The following is a 20,548-nucleotide window of genomic DNA, read 5'->3' as shown; positions in this document are numbered from 1 at the left end:
CCCTCAGTCCGCAGGCCAACGCTCTATCCACTGAGCCAAACCAGCTAGGGCATGTTTTTGTTTTTTTAAATGGACAAGTAAGAGTAGGAGTGGGGAAGAACTTACATTTTTCCCTTTACACATTCGAGAATTGTTTGTATTTTTTACAAGGCGCATATGTATCTATTCCTTTTGTCATTAAATATATAAAGTAAATGAACTTTAAAATTTCACTTCTAAGTCTCTAGACAGTAGGCTCAAAAGGGCAGAGATCCTATTTGCCTTCTTCACCATTATATTCCCACTGTCGGCAGTGTCTGGTTTCATGTTTGCTGACTGCACGAAGCACAAAATGCAAGACAGCAGTACATCTCATTAAACTAAGTCATGTAATCTTTTAGCAGCAGTTATCTCTTAAAAACCTGAGAATTTGTAAACCATTAAAAAGGGAAGATATACTGGTTCTAATCTAGCTTTATCTTAGAAAACAGTTCTCTTCTCACTATTGTGCAGGTCAGATCTAGATGCTGCGAAATCACCCGCACCACTGCGAGGATTTATGCTAGGGGGACGTAAGTGCCTCCGCTCTTCATGTCCCTCCTCGAACATCTGTCTCCTCCCTCTGGCATGGCACACCACTCGTTTTCATATCCTTCGTGGAATCTTGCTTCTCTCATCTATCCTCTCTGCTGCTGCATGGCCTTCATGTTTTCTTTGAGCTGCTTTGTTTTCGAAAATCACTCTACAAACAACAGATGGAAAACTGAAAATGTCTCTCAAAGTAAGACCCTGGCATTCGGGTCAAAATCAGCCAACATTTTCAGTGTCGCAATGGAGGCATCTTCATGCTACCTCTACACTCCCTCCTCCTCGACTGTTTATTTAGCTCCATTATTTCTATTGCTGCAGCTTTTTCCAAAGGGCTCTGACACACTACAATTCTTTTCGCTTTCTTCCAAGTAATAAGAGAACATTATTTACTCACCTTTCATTAAACTCTCTGAATAAGATGAATCATAATATTTCAAATCAAATCATGTTGGGCTAAACCCTGCATAGAGTTCATTGCTAGCCCAGCTAACATTCAAGCACATAATCCGATTTTCAAATGTCATCGGCATAACCCCATGCTCTGTCTTCTTTCTCCGCTACAGACACTTACACCTAAGAGTGTTTTACATTTCCTTGGCGACTTTCCTTCAACCTACAGTACGTACACAGATTCAAAAAGGTTTCTCCATGACGGGGCTCTCATGCAGATCAGCTCTCCATCCTGAGTTGTTAGGGTTCAGCCAACTGGTACCTCATCATTTCCCTGGAAACCAGTCCCAGAGCCACAGGACACCAAAGAGCTGCCTGGCAACAAAGGTAAGCCGAACACGAGAAGCTCAAAGCTCATCTCTAACATGAGAGGGACATCATTGCTCTGGTGAAAGGCTGAGACAATGGATGTACAACATGGCAACGTTCCACAGCAAGGAGAGGCATCAACTCACACAGTGAGAGCGCTGGAGAGCGGCCATGGTACTGCTACTTGAGATGGTCTACGGAGAGGTAACCGAGATGCGTAAGGCTATCTGAAACCTACACAAGTCCTCAAGCCGGACCTTCCATCACAAGTTACAAGTGTCCCTAAATATAATGTCTTCCCTCTATGTAGCATTTTATTTTATTTTTTTGCTTAATCCTCACCTGAGGATATTTTTCCATTGATTTTTAGGGAGAGTGGAAGAGAGAGAGAAACATCAATGTGAGAGAAACACATCGATTGGTTGCCTCCTGCAGGAGCCCTGACCAGGGCCTGGGCTGGGGAGGAGCCTGCAACCAAGGTTAAGTGCCCTTGACTGGAATCGAACCTGGGAACCTCTGATCCACAGGCCGACACTCTATCCACTAAGCCAAACCAGCCAGGGCCCTCTATGTAGCATTTTAGAGTTTATAAAATACCTTTGAAAAAGCATGCCATTTAAAACCTACTTGGTTATCCGGGTATCATCAGATAATTCGCTTGGTTATCTGTGGTGAAAGTGAAGCCCCAAGAGGCTACTAGTAAGGGGCTGTTCTAAGGTCATGCAACTGGTAACTGACTGACATGCCAAAATCTGAACCCAGATCTTCAGATACCAAGTTCAGTGAACCTGAGACGATTCCGTGGCTGCCTCCCTAAATCAGCTGATCCTTCATTCAGAGTTGTAAGTTCTTACTCAACCTAAAGAAATGATTCTGATGTGTCATCTGCAAAGTTCTTTAAGAAATAAAAACGAGGTCTCTACAAGATACTCACCTCTTGTGCAAACGACTCTGCTTTTTTCCGAAGGTCCTTCTCCAGTTCCAAGTTCACCTGCATTTCCTCATACTCTTCTACTGCTAGCATGGACACTTAAGAAGACAAGGAAAGGGGAACAGACAATATGCCACCCAGATGATCAGGAATATGGGTGAAAAACAGTGCTTAAAAGATTCTTTCTACAGCACGCTCAACCACTGCTGGTTGGAATATAAAATGATAAAGCCTTTTGGAGGGCAATGTGATTCAAAATCTAAAATGATTCATACTCTTTGACTCAATAATTCCACTTTTAGGAATGTATTTATTCTCCTAAGAGAGAACATATATGGAGATTTAGTGGGAGGGCTGCTCTCTTAATTGCTGCTGAAAAAAGTAAAATAATCTAGATGGCCTAGCATGGAAGGATCAGTGAAGTCTGATATGTACAGGAAATATTATTCTGCCATCAAAATTATATTGCAGAGGCATGTTTATTGGCTAGAAAGACATTCGTGACATATTAAAGAGTTCATTTTTGTTTTCTAAAAGCCACGTTCTAAACACATCCACAAGGCATCTCACAGACGAGGACACATATAAAAGGCCCCTAAACACGTGGAAAATACTCATCTTCATTAGTAACCGGTGAAACGCAAAGTAAAAACACAGATACCTTTTTAGACTCACCAAAGAGGCAAATGGCAAAAATGAAAAGTACACATTGAGTGTGGAGATGATAGGGAGCAAATACATGGCTAACGGGAGTGTAAACCTATAGATCTACTTAAAAAGTAATTTGGCCTTAGGTGGTGAAATAAAGATAAAATTTTACATTTGTCATATATCTTGCTAAAACTCTTAGACATGTGCACCAGGGGACATGCATAAGAATTGTCATAACAGCATGACTTGGAATAGTAAAATACAGGGGGAAAAAAAAACCCTCCAATATCTACCAATAGGATATTGGATAAATGAATCCTGGTGTAGGCTTGGAATGAAATATGATACACCCATGAAAATAACCACCACAGCAGAGCCCCTCACCATGGACGAACCTCAAAACACAAAGGTACAGGGGCGAAAATATGCCATTTTTATAAAGTCCCAAACACGAAAAATTAAACAATATGCTGTCTGGGGACACATACGTATTGGGCAAAACTGTAAGTAAAAGAAATGATAAAAATCCAAGGGAGGAGATTGAGTAGAGAAGGCTGTTTGGGGGTTCCTAAGGTACTAATGGGTAAATAGAAACTTCCTCTGCTGGTATCTTGTCTTCCACAGATGTTATAAACATATTGAACAATTTAATGGATATACAGGCTTTTTCAGATGGGAAGAATATACACTAATGTGTTAACAGTGCTTTTCTCTGCACTGGAAAGACTAAAATTCCCCCCCCCCCCCCCCCGCTCCTTTTTTTCTGTATGAATCTATAACTTTCCACCCAAAGAAAAGTACACAAGCTAAATAAAAAGAAAAATAGACCTAAGTTATGTTAAAGTGTTCTCCCAGTACACAAACAAAAGAGAGAGAGTCTGATGGCCATTCAGGCCCAGAGGAGAGCATGGCTTTAAAGTCACGATAAGACAGACATCTTCCAAGGGAAAATCGTGTGAAAGAAGAGCAAAGCGATGACACTTTCTGACCTTTTGTGCTCTATTCTGTGAAATGATGATAGAGACAAGAAGGGGGAGTGGGGGGAGGGAGGGAGGGGGGGGGTGGTGGTGACGAAGCCATTGCACGACCTAGACAGATATCGCTCCGGTCTCTCCACCTGCTTGTGGTGAAGCTCTTTTGATCCTGAGCCCAGGCCGATCCACACAATCTTTTCAAAGGCTCCCCTAATGGCTGCTTTCAAACAATGTTCCGCCGGGGCACTCAGTCCTAACTGACTAAGGACTGGTTTGCTGTGTAATGACATAGAATTTCAAACTCCTTACTCGGTGAATCTACTGCCTACCCAGGGGAAAGACTAATAGTCTTACTCAAGGAAAGCAATATAAGAGGTGGTTTGGGATGTGAATGACAGGCCTCTGGGTTATTTTCAAACCTATTTAAAAGAGACATTTCATGAGGAGAACAAAGAAGATTCTACTACAACTATTTGAAGCCTGGGACAGAATAATTGACACGCTTTTCTGCGTCCAGAACACTGTAATAAGAAGTGAATTTCACCTGGTCCTTCTTCCCTGGATTCTGAAAGCACTGTTTGGTTCTAGTCATGCGTTTATTATATAAACTCTCTGTCTCTCCCTGGAATGGGGGGGGGGGGGGGAGAGGTTGTCTCTGAAGGCAAGATCCCATGCTAACCATTGTGGAACCCTCTTTCTGGCACGGTGCATCCAGATTAGAAAGTCTTCTACACTATTTCTATCTTCTGAAAGGCAGAAAGAGCTGAGGCAATGTCACAATGGAGTGCATCTCCCACACACTTAACCACAAGGTTCTTTATTCAAAAACCTCAGGTCGTGAATAATGCAAAGATGGAGAACTCCCATGAACAGGGGCGACCCTGGGTCTGAAAGATTTGCTTTTAGTGTTGTAGCTTCTGAACTCGGAAAGAAGGGGATAAAAAGAGGACAAAACCATAGTAAGTCCGCTCTCTTGGGTTTTGCGTTTCAAAATGAGCGGGCCTTGTGTTTCTTAAGTAAAAGCACTTGTAAATGTCCCAAGACTCAAAAGCGGGGGGGGGGGGGGGGGGGGGGGGGGGTAGAATCGAATTGAGAGAGACTCCTTGCTATGAGTTAGGAGAACACAATACAGGAGAAGATTCTTGCTGCAAGAACCTTTAGGCACAGGTATAAGACAACCCGAAATCTATGTACACAAAATAAATTACACATGTACTGAGAAACAAAGAGTGGAAACACATACCTCTATTGCATTTTTCTAAGACTTTTCGCTGCTCAAGGACTTCTGAATTTAAAGCATCTTTTTCTTGCTTCACTTTATTTACCTAGAAACATGAGATTTAGAGGGGAGAAAGCACCCACAGCGGTAAGACAGGACATACGGCGATGCGTGATACTCAAGTTGCTGTTCAACTTTCAACAGGAAACTGACACTGTAAAGCAGTGATTGGCCTCACTGCATAGGCGTGTATTACAGCTCTTCGTAGCGCCTCGCAGGTCACTACTTCAGCTGGGATGGACAACTGGCAGAGAACGTATTTACATATTCCAACTGGCCTTGGCATTGGGCCCCAAACATGGTAGCGCTCTAAGTGGCCAGTGTGAATGGTTCATAGTTTTAATGCAAACATCCAACTGGAGAGCACTTGGCAAATACATGAATCATTTAGAGAGCCAATACTCAATTTTGGTATTTATTTTAAATTTTGATGCTATTTGGCTTAAGTAAAACATCCATGAATTTTTGAAATAAAAGGTATTTTCAACTTGGATGACTGTTGGCTTAAATAGAATACATATGATAATTGTCCCCCAAAACTTCTGAAATAACTGTTGGCATCTATCAATAGGAGAAGAGAATATCATAGACAGTTAAAAACAAAAATGTAAAGCTACATGTATCAAAGCGGATAAATCTCAAATTCCATTTTGTGGAACTGAAAATGCAGGGGTGTGAATATAGCTTTAAAATACTCCAAGTGCCATGGATTGTAGTACAAATGTCAGTGCGTGCATTGCCAAGATACAACCAAAGTTCAGAAGAGTGGCAGTTTGGGGAAATGCAATTGAGGAGACAGACACCACGGTTGCAACACCACTTTCATGCTTTAAGCTAGATTGTAGGCACACAGATGTTCATTATTTCGCTTTTAATATTTTTCAAGTGTCTGAAACGGTCCTAACAAAACCAACTTGTGAACTGGCTTCCCACCCCACCTCTCAGCGGCAGGGAGAGAATCCCCGATGATCATAACTGAGGAATGGCGTGCATCAGAATGCGTTTCCTGTCTCTCTCCCATGGTTACACTCACGAAACAAACCAAGACCACGGTCCCGAAGGGCCTCCGCATCCCACAGTACTTCGGAGAGTCTCTGAACTGATTTCTTTGAGCGTAAGCTGTATTTTTTATTTTGGTTTCAACTAGTAACTGGTATAACACGGCCACCAGGAATGCTATTTCCAAAATGCCATCATCCTTCTCCCCATTCATTCGGATGTGTTGCCACAATCCATGAAAGCACCCGGTTGGTGGGCACTGCTTCCCCGCCTCTTTCCCATGATGGCCCTTAAGAAAGCGATAGAATGTGTCTGGGCACTGAGGTAATTGGAGGAGGCTGCTCGCTGAAGGGGATCAATACCCTGGCCCCCTTGTCAGCCCTCGGAGGGATACCAAGGGGCTACAGCACATCGATTGGGAAGCTCTGGGCTACAGGATCTGAGAACCATTGACAGACGTCAGGTCGAGATTGCAAAGGCAGATCTTTGAAGCCTCGTGCAAAGAAAGGCAATTGTGTACTCCTGCTCTTGAAGACGATTGACCAGGAAAAAGAAGAAGTTTCTCCAAACACCTACTTGAACCGTTCTACCACCTAGCACAGTGGTTCTCAACCTTCCTAATGCCGCGACCCTTTAATACAGTTCCTCATGTGGTGGTGACCCCCAGCCATAACATTATTTTCGTTGCTACTTCATAACTGTCATTTTGCTACTGTTATGAATCGTCATGTAAATATCTGATATGCAGGATGTATTTTCATTGTGACAAATTGAATATAATGAAAGCATAGTGATTCATCACAAAAACAATATGTAATTATATATGTGTTTTCCAATGGTCTTAGGCGACCCCTGTGAAAGGGTCGTTCGACCCCCAAAGGGGTCGCGACCCACAGGTTGAGAACCGCTGACCTAGCATATGGGCCTGTGTTGGAGGTACATGGGGACAGCCTTTCCCAATGGAGCCAGCCCTTCACTGGAGAAGCGGCACACTTCTTCACCCGCGGTGATAGAGTGTCTGACTTAAACTCAAGACACCACTCTCACAAATCTGCCTCCTGTAGTGAAGTCTGAGGGGCAACAGAGAACACTTAATGCTACTTTCATGTTTTATTTATGGAGCTAGGTAGTGGGTATATGAATGCTCATGGTCTTACTCTCTACACCCTCTGGTATGTGGGGAGCAGATCAGAACTAGTACTTGGTTCACATGTCAGACATTGGCTTCCAGTGGCAATTTTTAACATGGCTAGTCCCCAAACACCTCGAAAACACCAAAGGTCTGACCTTTCAGGCCCAAGATACATACTTCTTCAATTACTTCCGCAAGTTTGCTCTTGAGATTTTCTAGTTCGATGGCTAGGATCTTCTTTTCCTCCTGAACCGACACAATTTGATCCCGGAGTTCTGCATTTTTAAAGGAAAAAAAAAAAAAAAAGGAGGGGACATGTAGACAAATAAACGTATTTTTAAAAGAGGAAATCAATCTTGTCCGAAGAATTGAAAATGCCAGCCCATGGGCAGTGCATGGTCAAGGTCGTTTAACAATTAAAAGGAAAATGAAGAAGCAAAGGATGAGGGAAATCTCGCTTTCAAGCCCCCCAACACAGCCATGGTTATGAATAACTTTATATCAGGCAAACTCACTGTGTTAAATGTACCAGATCATGTTTTCTTTGCATTCCAGCAAACCCACATTCAAGAAAACGATCTGGCATTTCAGAAGCAAAATTGCTTAAGCTTTCAGCAAAATAAATTAAGGCATTGCAGTAACTCCTTTTTTATTTTATAACGGCCATGGACTCTTGTCACAATACAATATAAACAACTGGGCAGTTAATAATTTGGAGATTTTGATTTGAAGAAAAATCCTGATTTTCTGCCAATTTATAGCCTTAAACATTATTTGAACTGACTCAAAATATAACCTATTTGAAAAAGGGTTAATTCTAGTAATTTTCTCTCCAGAGTTGTGGGTGTTTTGTTTCTTAATTTATTTCATATTTGCTAGTACTGGGATTTAATGAAAACTGTGTTACTGGAATGAAAATATTAGTGACTGTAAGTGCAAAAGCTTAAAGTTACTTCCGCCACTCAAATGTTAAAAAGACATGTACACGGATTAGCACAGGGTCCCCAAATTTATACCCAGGCTTCTGGTTTTGCCACTGAGTTTTGAACTACTCTTAATTTCTTACCCTCCTGCCAGGACAGTAAGAAACCCATTATGTGGTTATATATAAGTTAAATCAAACTTTCTGCATGAACCCAGCTTGAAGGAGTTCTCAGAGACTTATTTCAAAATCGCTCTCTCTACTGGTTGGCCACTCCCGAAGGAAGAACGAGAGACCACACTGTTCAAGACCCAACAGAAGGGAGGATTGTGGGCAAAAGAACATCCTTTAGCCTTCCTCTCTCTCTCTCCTCACCAACATAAATATTATTTTGTCCCAGGTTAAGGGAGTGGAGAGTCAGTTAAAGATGACTTTCTCTAGACAGTCATCCCTGGGTGGCCACAAAACTGGCTCCAGGACCCCTTCAGATAGCAAAATCCGCGAACGCTCAACTCCTCTACATAAAACGGCGTAGTATTTGCACACACCCTAAGCACGTCCTCCGGTACACTTTAAATAATCTCTAGATATAATATCTCATACAATGTAAATGCTATATAAATAGTCCTTATCCTGTATTGTTTAAGAAAAAAGCTCTGTACATAGTCAGTACAGATGCAACCACCTTAGGTCAAACTACACTGTACCTGTCAGCAACAACATAAGATTTCCGCCCCCTAAATATTTTCTATCTGCCGTTGGTTGAATCCATGGATGCGGAACCCACTAATATGGAGGGCTGACTGTACTTTCTCCTTAAACTTCCATCTGAAGTGTTGCCTACCAAGCTAAAAGTATTGCTTCTGAGGTGTGCACTAACCGCAAGTACCCCACTAGTTATTGAACCAAAATCTGCTTTTCGACGTCTTTCACGTACACAACGTATCTATGAATAAAATACATGTGTATTTAATAGATGTATCATGTGACCTTGCCTAACAGCACTTCTTGCTAGTCAACACAGTTTCTTCATACTGCGTATGGCGTACAGCTCCTTGCCTGAATCCCATGACACGTTCTTTGAGGGCAGAGACTAAGCAATTTGGGGAGGAATCTTCCCCGAAGATTCCAACAGGGAACCACAACCAGGAGCTGCTGACTACAGATATTTTTATTCACTCTTTCACTGCATTATAATTTCACCAAAAATATCTTAACATATAGTCCACACTCTTAAGAAGTTTATAGACTAACTGGGCTGTTTGTCAAGACAGTGCTTTCAAAAGGGCCTAGTCCCAAACAAGAAAGCAACTCATGAAACACAAAGGTGAGAGCCTATCTTGACTTTCAACCACGCTCCACGTGAGGACACTGAAATCGGAATTTTCTCAGGGTAAAACCCAGGCATCAGTATTTCTTAAAGTTCTCGTGTGATTCCAATGTGCAACCCGGGGTGGGAAAGGTTATCGAAAACAAGCTCAATAATTAAGCCACGGGCCCCACCTTTGATCTGCTTCTGGCACTGCACTGAGACACAGGGCTCAGCGGTAGCCTCTGGATCCGTAGCTGGTTCTTCATCATCAATGTTGATCTCTTCGGTTATTACATCTGGTCCCAGCTTGGCCATGTATAACATGCTGATTCTTTTCAATGTCTTGTTTTCTTTATTTAGCTAAGGCAAAATGTAAAAACAGTGATTTTAACAGCAGTCAAATGAGTATCTTGGGTTTCTAAACAACAGACAAGTGAAGGGCACTTCTGTCTTACATACTCATCAACATTCACAGCAGGAAATAACAACTAGAAGATTCATGAAAGAAGGCTTTTATTTACACTTTTAACATTAAAGTTATTACTTTAAGTAAGAACTGATGCCTGGGTTACAGCCAGCAGCATGTGAGAATGTTAATTGTCACTGATAAGAAATATAGGAGGAATTAAGATCAACACCAGCACAGATGAAGCCCAAAATCAGTTTGATTGTGTTAAGGCCCTTCATTTCAAGCAAATGTTTTCTTTGTTGCTGTGCTGTGAACACTTCTTAAAGGTCTGTTTGCCCAGGATTCCCCTGTTCTGGTACTGCCACTCCTCTTCCCTGGTCCACGTGACTCCCATGGGAACAGCCTCAGTCCCCAAAACACATCCTATCTCTTTGGCCATAGCTACTCAGACCAGGGATTAGGCACAGGACCCAACCTGGGGCAGCTGGACCCCTTCTCTAGAAATCTGGAGGCTGGATCAGAGAGAGGAGCTTCTTTCCATAGGTCCGGATGGACAGAAGCTATTCGTGACCACATGCCACTACTGGATCGAGGAAGAGAGGAAGGCGGTCTGTATGTAGCAAAGCCAAAAATGGAGCTGACGTGTAGAGAGAGGCAGAGAACAGCCGTGGAGATAGGGTTTCCCACGTGGCTCCCACCCCTTCCTGTACTGTGTCTGGCACACAGAATGGATGGGGTTCTCCAATCCCTCTGTAACAAATCCCTGCTCTTTTCTTCTCTTGCTTAAGTAAGCCAGTTCAAGATGTGTTTCTATCTGTACAGAGTTCTAATGATACACAAGAAAAGAAAGTTCAAGATAGGTTCCCATTATCTCTATAAAAAGAGTTCGAATTCATAGCAGAGAAAAGGAATCCTAATTCATTGAGGTATCTGTTATTCATTCATGTAGAAATGAGTTGTTTTTTAGTGTTACTCAACTATCATTACCTTCTTTAGCTCATGTGTTTGTGTGCATATCAAATGTTAGTACAATGCACACACAAAGAGCAGCCGTGGTCCCAAGTCCACAGGAGGAAAACATGGTGTTGCTGATGTTTTCTCTTCCTAAGACTAAAAAATAAAGTCCTCTCTTACTTGAGTACATGAAAGTATTGATAAGATTGAGTTTTCTAGTTAAAATGTAAGACAGAAATGCAAACGTATTTCCTTTAGTAAGGGCTATTAATCATTAAGACGTGTTCTGAATTAAGAAATGACACAGAAAAGAAATACAAACAGAAGCATTATTGATTGAAAAGCATCCTGCCCTTCCCTACTGTGTCCCTTACACCAGAATAAGATGTTGGGTCCGCTACTTGTCTGGCTTTGGCCCTTCATTTATGATCATAATTTGAATCCCTCGGGGAATCTCCCAGGAAAGCCCAGCCCATTCCAACTGGGAGAGCTAGTTCCTCCCCAATAATATTAAATCTAAATATATCTCAAGTAGCTGCTCTAGAGCACAAGAGGTGCTGCCTCTCTGGGGAGTCAGGAAGAATCTCCTAGAAACGGCTTGGAATGCCTCCATGGATTCTTCCGGGGAAGCTGGAGAGATCTACTCAGGGACTCAGACACAGCCTTTACTCCCCATCCCCAGCCCACGGCGCCGGCTTCCAGCTCCCCAGATGACACCAGAGGATCAGGAGGCCCGTGATTTCCCAACCCCTCTTCCTGAAAATGGAAAATTCAAGTCAACACTGTTTGGGGTGGGGGTAGTCTTTGAACCATGAACCCTACAGCATACCTAACTCTAGAGGCTCAAAGGTCCTGGTCAATTCTCAAGCAAAGCATTTTTTTTTTTTTCTGAATGTTAGAAAAAAATAACAATTGAAGGGAAAACTGGGGGGGGGGGGGAGACTCTCAAAACTTAATTTGTAATTCTGCATCCTAACATTTAAACAAATGGTCCCAAACTCTGCACACCAGAATCTCTACAGAGCTTTTTAAAAGTCCCAATGCACAGGACCTCACCAGACCAAACTCTCTGGTGTGGCCCAGCACAGAGCTTCCCAGGCGGCTCCAATGCACATCAATTCTGAGAATCATGGATGTAGAGCAAGGCAACGCTTTACCATGCATTTCTATAAAATCAGCACAGCAGAGAGAAGAACCAGCTCTACAATCAAATCGCCTCTGCTTCCAGAATAACCTAAGTTCAGTGTCAGTTTTCTCATCAGCAAACTAAGGATAAAAACAGACTCTATCTCATAATAGGAAGATTAAATATGAGATGTTACATATAAAGAAAGTATTTAATGCAGTGACTGACATAGTAAAAATTCAGCAAGTGTTAGCTACTAGTAATAAGAGAGGTATAGCTAGTGCTAATTTTTCTTTGGAAACCTTTTATCAGCTAGTTTTCTTCAACCAAGGTATTTATACATTTTTTCCTCCTGCGGGATTGTCATGGAAAAAAAAAAGAAATACTAAGTTTTGCCAATTGGCCTCAATACATTACTTCCCAGGCCACCATCACAATACTATTTAACAGCCTGATAAAAGTTCTGCCCTTAAAAGTGTTTAATGGCCCAGCCAGAGTGGTTCAGTGGTTGAGCCCTGACCCATGAACCAAGAGGTCACCAGTTCAATTCCCGGTCAGGGCACATGCCCAGGCTGCAGGATCAATCCCCAGTAGGGGGCAGGCAGGAGGCAGCCAATCAGTGATGTTTCTCTCTCATCAATGTTTCTAGCTCTCTATTCCTCTCCCCTCCTCTCTCTAAAAATCAATAAAAACATTTTAAAAGGTGAAAAAAGAGTTTAATGGCTCTATCAAACCAGGCAACCAAAACCACCATGCCTGAGCCACATCCCTAGAGTCAGTGTGTCTGGGGTACTCTTCAAGAAGTCAACCCTGTTCTATCCTGACACTTAGGACAAGATAACTGTAGCTCACAGAGGTGAATTCTCTTGTTCAAAGTCACCTGTCAAATTAAAAAGGCAGGGGGGAGGAGATAAAGTATTTTTTAAAATTATTATATGGATCAAGTGCATAGTGAAAAAAAGAATAGTCTACCCCATTCTCATTCCAGTACTCACTCTAGTCCATCCTGTCATTTAAGACGAGACAGCAGTATGGGAAACACAATTAATCTGCCCAGAGTCGCATATGCCTAAAATGACATAACCAGGAATAACACCTGTGCCTCCTGCCTCCCAAACCACTCATTTCCATAAACTCTGCCAGTCCTGAGAGGTAGTCGCTGTTCTCCCTTTGGGTGTTCTATTGAGAAGGAACACTTGTTAATAACAAGAGAAAATACAGAGACCATCCTTAGAGCGTCTAGTATGCTCCCAATGTATTTCCCCTGCTTGTTTCAAAAGAAGAAATAAAGAAAATGGAGAGAGAGTCCACACAGTATTATGGACCAGTGCACCCCAGTGATGGGCAGGAGAGCGGAGATGACATGAGCACCCATGTTATCGCTGTCTTTACTGGCAAATTGATGGCCTATAATGCTGTGTGTTCTTCAGACAAATAACAGCAGAGAAGCTACATACACCTATTTATATTCTTAGTTAGGTTCTGACTGCATATCTTATGAATTCTAATGTAGTGTCATTATGCAAACAATTAAGCAAATACCTCTAGCAAGCATACTGTTAATGCATACACGTTAGATAGACACATGGATACACAGATCTGTACAATTTCAGCCACAGGAAAAGGCATACTTTAGAGGAAGGTGATGGGGGAAAAGGGAAGAATCGCAGCCGGCATTACTAATGAAATTTGGGTGAAAATTGCTGTAGTCCATTTTCTGATGAAATGGTTCAGATGCCTTTTACGCAACCCAAAACACATAAGACAGAGATGAAAACATTCTTTAATAATAATGTACTTCTGATGAGGCAGAATATAGAAAATTACACACTTGGTAAATTCATCAGCTAGAAGCAATCAGCAGAGCACTGGGGGTCACCTTCCGCATGCCCTCGCTTTGCTTTCACAAATAATCACCTGAAATGCAAGGCGGGAGGCTGACTTTTTCATCTGGTTCCAACACGAAACACTCACTGCTCTTTTATGTCACACCGGCTTAGTTTGAAATTTGGTGAGCATTTTAAGCAAATGCATAGACATTCGGAAAGTCCAGTTCAACAAATTACCCCGGGGCTACTTTTCATAGGCAAAAAGCACAAATGCTGAAATACACACACACACACACACACACACACACACACACACACACACGCCCCTTGTACAATAAGAACCTCAGCAAATACCTCTAGCAAGCATACTGTTAATGCATACAAATTAGATAGAGACATAGGTTTGTAGAATTTCAGTCACATTCAAAGAAATACTTTAGAGCAGTGGTTCTCAACCTTCTGGCCCTTCAAATACAGTTCCTCATGTTGTGACCCAACCATAAAATTATTTTCGTTGCTACTTCATAACTGTCATGTTGCTACTGTTATGAATCGTCATGTAAATATCTGATATGCAGGATGGTCTTAGGCGACCCCTGTGAAAGGGTCGTTCGACCACCAAAGGGGTCGTGACCCACAGGTTGAGAACCGCTGCTTTAGAGGAAGGTGATTGGGGAAGAGGGGGAGAGGAAGGTAATGAAGACAGATATTTACATAATCATATTTCAGGATTCTGAGACCCTATAGCACTTTCCTCAACAGTGGAGATGACAGACTAAAAAACTAAAAAAGCAAAAAAAAAAAAAAAAAAAAGACAGAACCCGCTGTGTAGAAAAGCAAGCAGAAACGTACAGGCTCAGGTCACAATTCTTTCATTAGAAGTCTCACCTTTGTTGCCAAGGCTTCAGCACTTTCTCGACAAGTCTTCTCTATTTCCAGATGGTTCTGCATGAAATTAACTTCCTCTATAACCATGTGAGAAACTAGGAATGAGGGGGAAAAAAGTCTCAGCATTCAGAGATTAGTCAGCTATTCCAGAAGCCCACGCATCTTGTCCCATGATTAAGAATACTTCAATTCTTTCGCTGGCCAGACCTTTAGGGATGGCGAGGAAAAGTTTTAAGATGCTGCCCCGGTTACATCGGAGCTGATATTTGAATGCAGAAAGAAAAAATAGAACACAACAAAGAACTTTGAATGCTATTAAACACATTTTAAGAAAACTATTTAGGGTCATTTTTTAAGCGTCTATTTTCTCTGGAGCTGTCTATGTAACCGCTAATTTAAGCAAAAGATCCTTTCATGCATAAATAGTGACAAACATGACTTCTTTTTCTTAGCAGGATATACAGTGGGGCCTAATAAGGAAAATTAGCTAAAGAGAAATTTTTAAAACTTACATCTGGAGTTGATCCCATACCTGTAATAATCATGTGGCAGCTTAGCTAAAGTGAGTGTTACTATAGTCTTTATTAGTGACCCAGTGGGATTCACTATTATTTCATAAACTCCAGGGCAGAGAAGTAGATAGCAACAAGATTTTTGTACTATATAATGATGAAAACAGATGCTAATGCGTTGCATCCCAGATGGTCAGAAAGATTAGGAAAAATAAATTTCACTTGTTATTTTACCACTGCTTGAAAAATACTCCTTTTCAGATATTTTTTGGTAGCTGGTTTATATACTTTGAGATTTAAAGGTACAAAGTAACCTAGAACTTGAATTATACTTTGAAGAACAAGTAAGAAAAATGCCAATTCCTTTCACCCATATTTCTAGTTAAAAGAAAACGTTCAGCACCTCAAACTTACTTAACTACATAGACATGTAAACTTACTGGCGTTTGTTTGGCTTAACAAAAGAAAAATGAAGGATACCCAAACGTGAAACCCAACAAAGTTAGGCGAAAAGCACCGGGCTCACGTAACACAAAGAGAGATTACTTTTGCTTCATTTAAGCTTCATTAACCTGTAATTATGATTAAACTCAGGGAGGAAAAAAATTTCTCTCCGAATTAAAAAAAAATGTATTACTCCCGAAGTCTGTCCAAAGTTCTTATTATGTTAATATTCAAATTCATAAAGCAGCACTAAATGGCCAGAAACATCTCTAACCTTGACATTTTTTTCCAGGGTAATAATAATCTGCGGCAAATGCAGGCCAACCAAAAACCACTTAACTAATTAGTAGTTGCAGTCAGCGAGAAAAACATGAATCAACACTGTTATTACAAGTGGCACATTTGAGTGGCATCTAATTATGACTTGATGAGCACGATACTTGCATTATCAACATTACTACTGCATCCCATCAGGGCCTAAAAGCTGCTGATGGCATTGACTTCGAGAAACTCCCACTCCATGGTACAGCAGCACCCAGCAATCGGCATGGCGGGGCCCCCCTCACTAAATGACATGTTAAGCGTAATTACTGGTAGACATTGTAAATAAACAGGATTGGAAGTGAAAATTGTACCGAGTGCATAAGACACAATCTGACACATTGGAAGTGGCAGCCTTAATTGAGAGTTTCTTTGACTGCTCAAGATCATTTCAACTGCATTTCTCCGGCGACAGTGATTATAACTGTGGAGACAGACGGCATAATGGTATCAGCACTGCTGACAGAGCAGTGAATTAAATTGTATCTGCTGTTGTGTGAAAGCCTTGATGAGAGGTACAGATGCCTTAGTGGTCTTATCATTATAACACAATGGTCATGTTGTCATCAACCTTTCTGGCTCCAATTGAAAAGAAATGATTGTGTGTTGAAGCTCCCCCCCTCTCCCCCCTCCACACCACCCCCTCCTCCTCTTCTATCTCTTGTTCTGAATAGAACCAATTTTCAGAGAGCTATGAAATCACGCAATAGGTCCTAAAAAGCAGCTGCTTGGCATACAAACGGGTCCCCATTAAACTGGAATCACACACAATATGTGTTTATGCCAGAAGAACAAATAGAAGCTGAACACAGACCAAGTTTATTCACACACACAAAGCCCATGTAGCTCTTCATCAATATAATTGCCTTTTATATTGTAGTTTAAATAATGGGCTCTATTATTTCCTTAAAATCCTAATATTCCTGGCACTTTATCACTATATTTACAAGGTAGGTTCTTCAAAAAATGTAGAGGAAAGAGAAAAGAAACCTATACAATTTTTTTTACAACATCAAATATTACTTTGAATTTTTAGCCCTTAACTACTTGACATCTTCTGCCACAATCTGGTATTTCCACTATCATAACAAAAACATAAACACTCTGCATGTTTCATAGGAATTTGGCTTTTTATTCAATAACATTCTTGCTCCTGGGAAGAGTAAGAAAAATTATTCCACAGTCATAAGGTTTAGGCCTAGCAAAAAGAAATAACAACACGCATTTTCTAAACATTTTGTAAAAAGCTTCCCTATAATTTAACTTGATAAACTTAGCGAGGTAGCGCTAGCCCACATTTTCTCCAGTTCTGCTATGGAATACTCCATCATGCATGTAGGGTTTTTACTTCTTCCTTTAAGAGGGAACAGCACAAATTAAAAATCGTGCTTTAATTTTTAGTCTAAAATAATATCCCAGTGCTAAACTGGTATCAGAGAACCCCTCTTAGCAATTTCCTAGATTCAAAGGGAGGAAATACTTCAAAGAGCATTTATCCCTTTAAGAAGTAGGACCCTACTAACAAAACCACAAGTCACGTCACATGACACAAAAACTTTTTTTAACATACAAATTTATTTGCACCTTTCAGAGGATAAACGTTTTAAAACTCTCTAATTGTTCATTTAATGATTTGCCTATGGTCCTAAATCCAGGCTTGTCTCACAATATCCACAATCCATGACCACTGCCCCTACACCACCTATAATTTGAATGACATGAAGGTTTAAAAAGAACAAAAAGGATGACCCTATCACTGCAGCTATGTTTTAAAAATCCTAGTATTTTGGAAATGCTTACTGAAATATTTACAGATAAAAGATATGATGACCGGACTTCGTTTCAAAATAATCTGAGGTCAATGAGCGTGGGTGAGTGGATACACAGAAGAAAGAAGATTGGCCATGAGTTGGTAAGATGTTGGGTACATGGTGGTTCGTTATACTATTTCCTCACTTTTGTATAAGCTTGACATTTTCCACAATAAAAGTTTTTCTAATGACTCGGAGAACTCAGAAGTGTGACCTAAAAATACATCAATTATTGCTTCTATCGAGTTGAGTTGAATTAGCAAAGTTTGTTTCTCCTCTTCCATGACCCCCAAACACGCCTGCACACACTTGGCATTACAGAATACATCACAGTGTAGGGAACCTGGGTTTTTTTAAAAAAAATTTGTGTTTGTCTTTTACCAACTGAACATTAGAGCAGAGATTTTTGTTTCGCTCCTGTCTGACTCTCTTGCACTTAGCGCACTGCTATATTCAAGGCAGGTTAACATGTTTGTGCATGTTTGTAGGACTGGGAAAATATGTCAAGCCTAAGTTCACTTGTGAACACGCTTTTACAAAAATGTTCTCTGCCATGGAGAACTGCTTAGGAAACAACCACCATCACCATTTATTGAACCAACTCTGTATCCAGCCTTGTGCTAAACCCTTCACGTAGGTTCTCTCATAAATCCTCATGACCACCCTGGGAGGGAGGTATTGTCCCAGCGATTTTATATCTGAGAGTGCTGAGGCCCACAGAAGTGAAGTAACGAATCCCAAATGACAGAGGTCCAATGGCTAAAACCCAACCAAACCTATTTCTAGGTGACTCCAATTTTCTATGTTCCCTTCTAATTTGTCATATTTAAAGGTGACACCACTGAGGGGGTTGCTTCCTGAGCTAAAACCTCTCCATCAGCCACCTCTCAACAGTATTCAGATGCCAGGATGTCTGTGAGGTGTGGGCGGTGAACGCACCGGAAGTCCTTCTGCAACATCGAATTACGTGGGAAGGTTTTCATTGTAGTAAGAAAACAGCCATGGAAACCACCAGGTATGGGAACACTGGTGTGCCCTACACCTGGGCAAAGAGTCTAGGGTTGTGGCCTGAGTTCACGAAAGGGCTGTCTTTCCTTCTACTTTCACAGGAGCCTGTCTTTCTAGGAAACACGGCTTTGCTATGTAGTGGTATTTTCGTGTAGTAATACAGGAAAAATGCACAGGAAGAGCTGGTGGAGGGGCCAAGAATGGCATGGAAATGCGGGGTGGGCAAAAGTAGGATTATAGTAGCGAAGAACATTCTTTTGAGTTAATAAAGCTGTTGTAATGATCATGACCTGCATGTCATTTTCCAAACGAACGACTGTAAACCTACTTTTGCCCATCCCTGTATGGCCAAAACCAGCTGGGAAAAGCAGACTAAGGCAGGGAGAGTAGAGCTTCCCCCTCTCCCCATCCCCGGCCTAACAAAGCTTTTTCTGAGCCTCAGTCAGCTGCTCTTCCTCTTCTTCAAGAACTAGGCCTGGTAGGTAAACACTGCAGGGTGGCCAGTTTCCACTCAGCCCCGGAAGACCCTTTCCCCGAGAGCCGTGCAAATGGGGAGACCAGACGTGTCCAGAAACTAACTCACGGAAGGCAAATGACGTGAGCTCAGTTCTGAAGGGCAGCCAAGCGCCGGAGGGTGCAGTCAGTGAGACGGGGGTAGCAGCAACTAACACGCCTGGAGCACTGACTAGAGAGCCAGGCACTGTGCTGAGCCCTTTGCACGTGGATTATCTCATTTCGTCCTGAACAGCCTAGGGAACAGGGTCACTCACCCCAACTGTACTAATACCGCTCAGGGCTACACGGATTCACATCGAATGGTGCTTTTCACTGGCGATAACTGCCTCACGGCCTTCCAAATCTAAAATTCCAGCCCGTGTTCAAAAGTCATGAACCACAGACACAGTTTTAAAAAAAACAACATTCAGCCTGGCCATTGTGGCTCAGTGATTGAGCATCAACCCATGCACTAAGAGGTTGCCCGTTTGATTCCTGGTCAGGGCACATGCCTGGGTTGCAGGCTCCATCCCTGGTGGGGGTGCGCAGGAGGCAGCCGATCGATGTTTCCCCTCTCCTTTCCTCTCTCTGTAAAACTCAATAAAAAGATCTTTTTTTTTTTTTTTTTTAAGTAATGAACTTCAGACTCAATTTTCTAAAAAAACATTTAAAGCTTTCTTGGTCCCCACTAAGAAAGTCCCACTAGAACAGTGGTTCTCAACCTTCCTAATGCCGCGACCCTTTAATACAGTTCCTCATGTTGTGGTGACCCCCAAACATAAAATTATTTTCGTTGCTACTTCATAATTGTCATTTTGCTACTGTCATGAGTCGTCATGTAAATATCTGATATGCAGGATGTATTTTCATTGTTACAAATTGAACATAATTAAAGCAGAGTGATTCATCACAAAAACAATATGTAATTATATACGTGTTTCCCAATGGTCTTAGGCGACCCCTGTGAAAGGGGTCTGGGAAACACCCCTGTGAGGTGTTTAGCTCACAAAGGGGTCACGACCCGCAGGTTGAGAACCACTGCCCTAGAACTTTCCATTGCACACAGTACGCCAATCCACGGTCCATAATTAATGCAGCACCTTAATTGGTCACAAGGTCAATGGCATAATCCAGATGTGACGGGGTATCAGCCCAAGTGAAGGGCGTCTCGTTACTCCTGCATGAGAGGAGGGGAGAGAAAATCCCACGCAATTGTAATCCA

At 41.8% G+C, this 20,548-nt stretch overlaps 1 protein-coding gene across 8 annotated transcripts in view; it reads right to left on the bottom strand.

The window, feature by feature from the left end:
* SHTN1 (shootin 1) overlaps window positions 1–20,548 on the bottom strand; it is a 136,831-nt gene that overhangs the window by 91,275 nt on the left and 25,008 nt on the right. For 5 of the 8 annotated variants that reach the window (XR_004972101.1, XR_004972102.1, XR_004972103.1 and 2 more), the window contains exons 4-8: window positions 14,736–14,830; window positions 9,721–9,889; window positions 7,473–7,570; window positions 5,129–5,210; window positions 2,264–2,358 (exon numbers count right to left, since the gene is read on the bottom strand). Coding sequence is in view for 5 of the 8 variants with exons in the window: in XM_036335857.1 (XP_036191750.1) it covers window positions 2,264–2,358; window positions 5,129–5,210; window positions 7,473–7,570; window positions 9,721–9,889; window positions 14,736–14,830 (539 nt within the window). In the remaining 3 variants the exon portion in view is untranslated. The remainder of the gene's footprint in view (window positions 1–2,263; window positions 2,359–5,128; window positions 5,211–7,472; window positions 7,571–9,720; window positions 9,890–14,735; window positions 14,831–20,548) is intronic. The other 3 variants (XM_036335854.1, XM_036335855.1, XM_036335856.1) reach the window with 1 other exon arrangement.

The sequence above is a fragment of the Myotis myotis genome, unplaced genomic scaffold (genome assembly GCF_014108235.1).
Source record: "Myotis myotis isolate mMyoMyo1 unplaced genomic scaffold, mMyoMyo1.p scaffold_m19_p_15, whole genome shotgun sequence".
Classification (NCBI taxonomy): Eukaryota; Metazoa; Chordata; class Mammalia; order Chiroptera; family Vespertilionidae; genus Myotis; species Myotis myotis.
The sequence above is the reverse complement of the archived record's forward strand: the minus strand, read 5'-3'. Positions and strand labels throughout refer to the sequence as shown.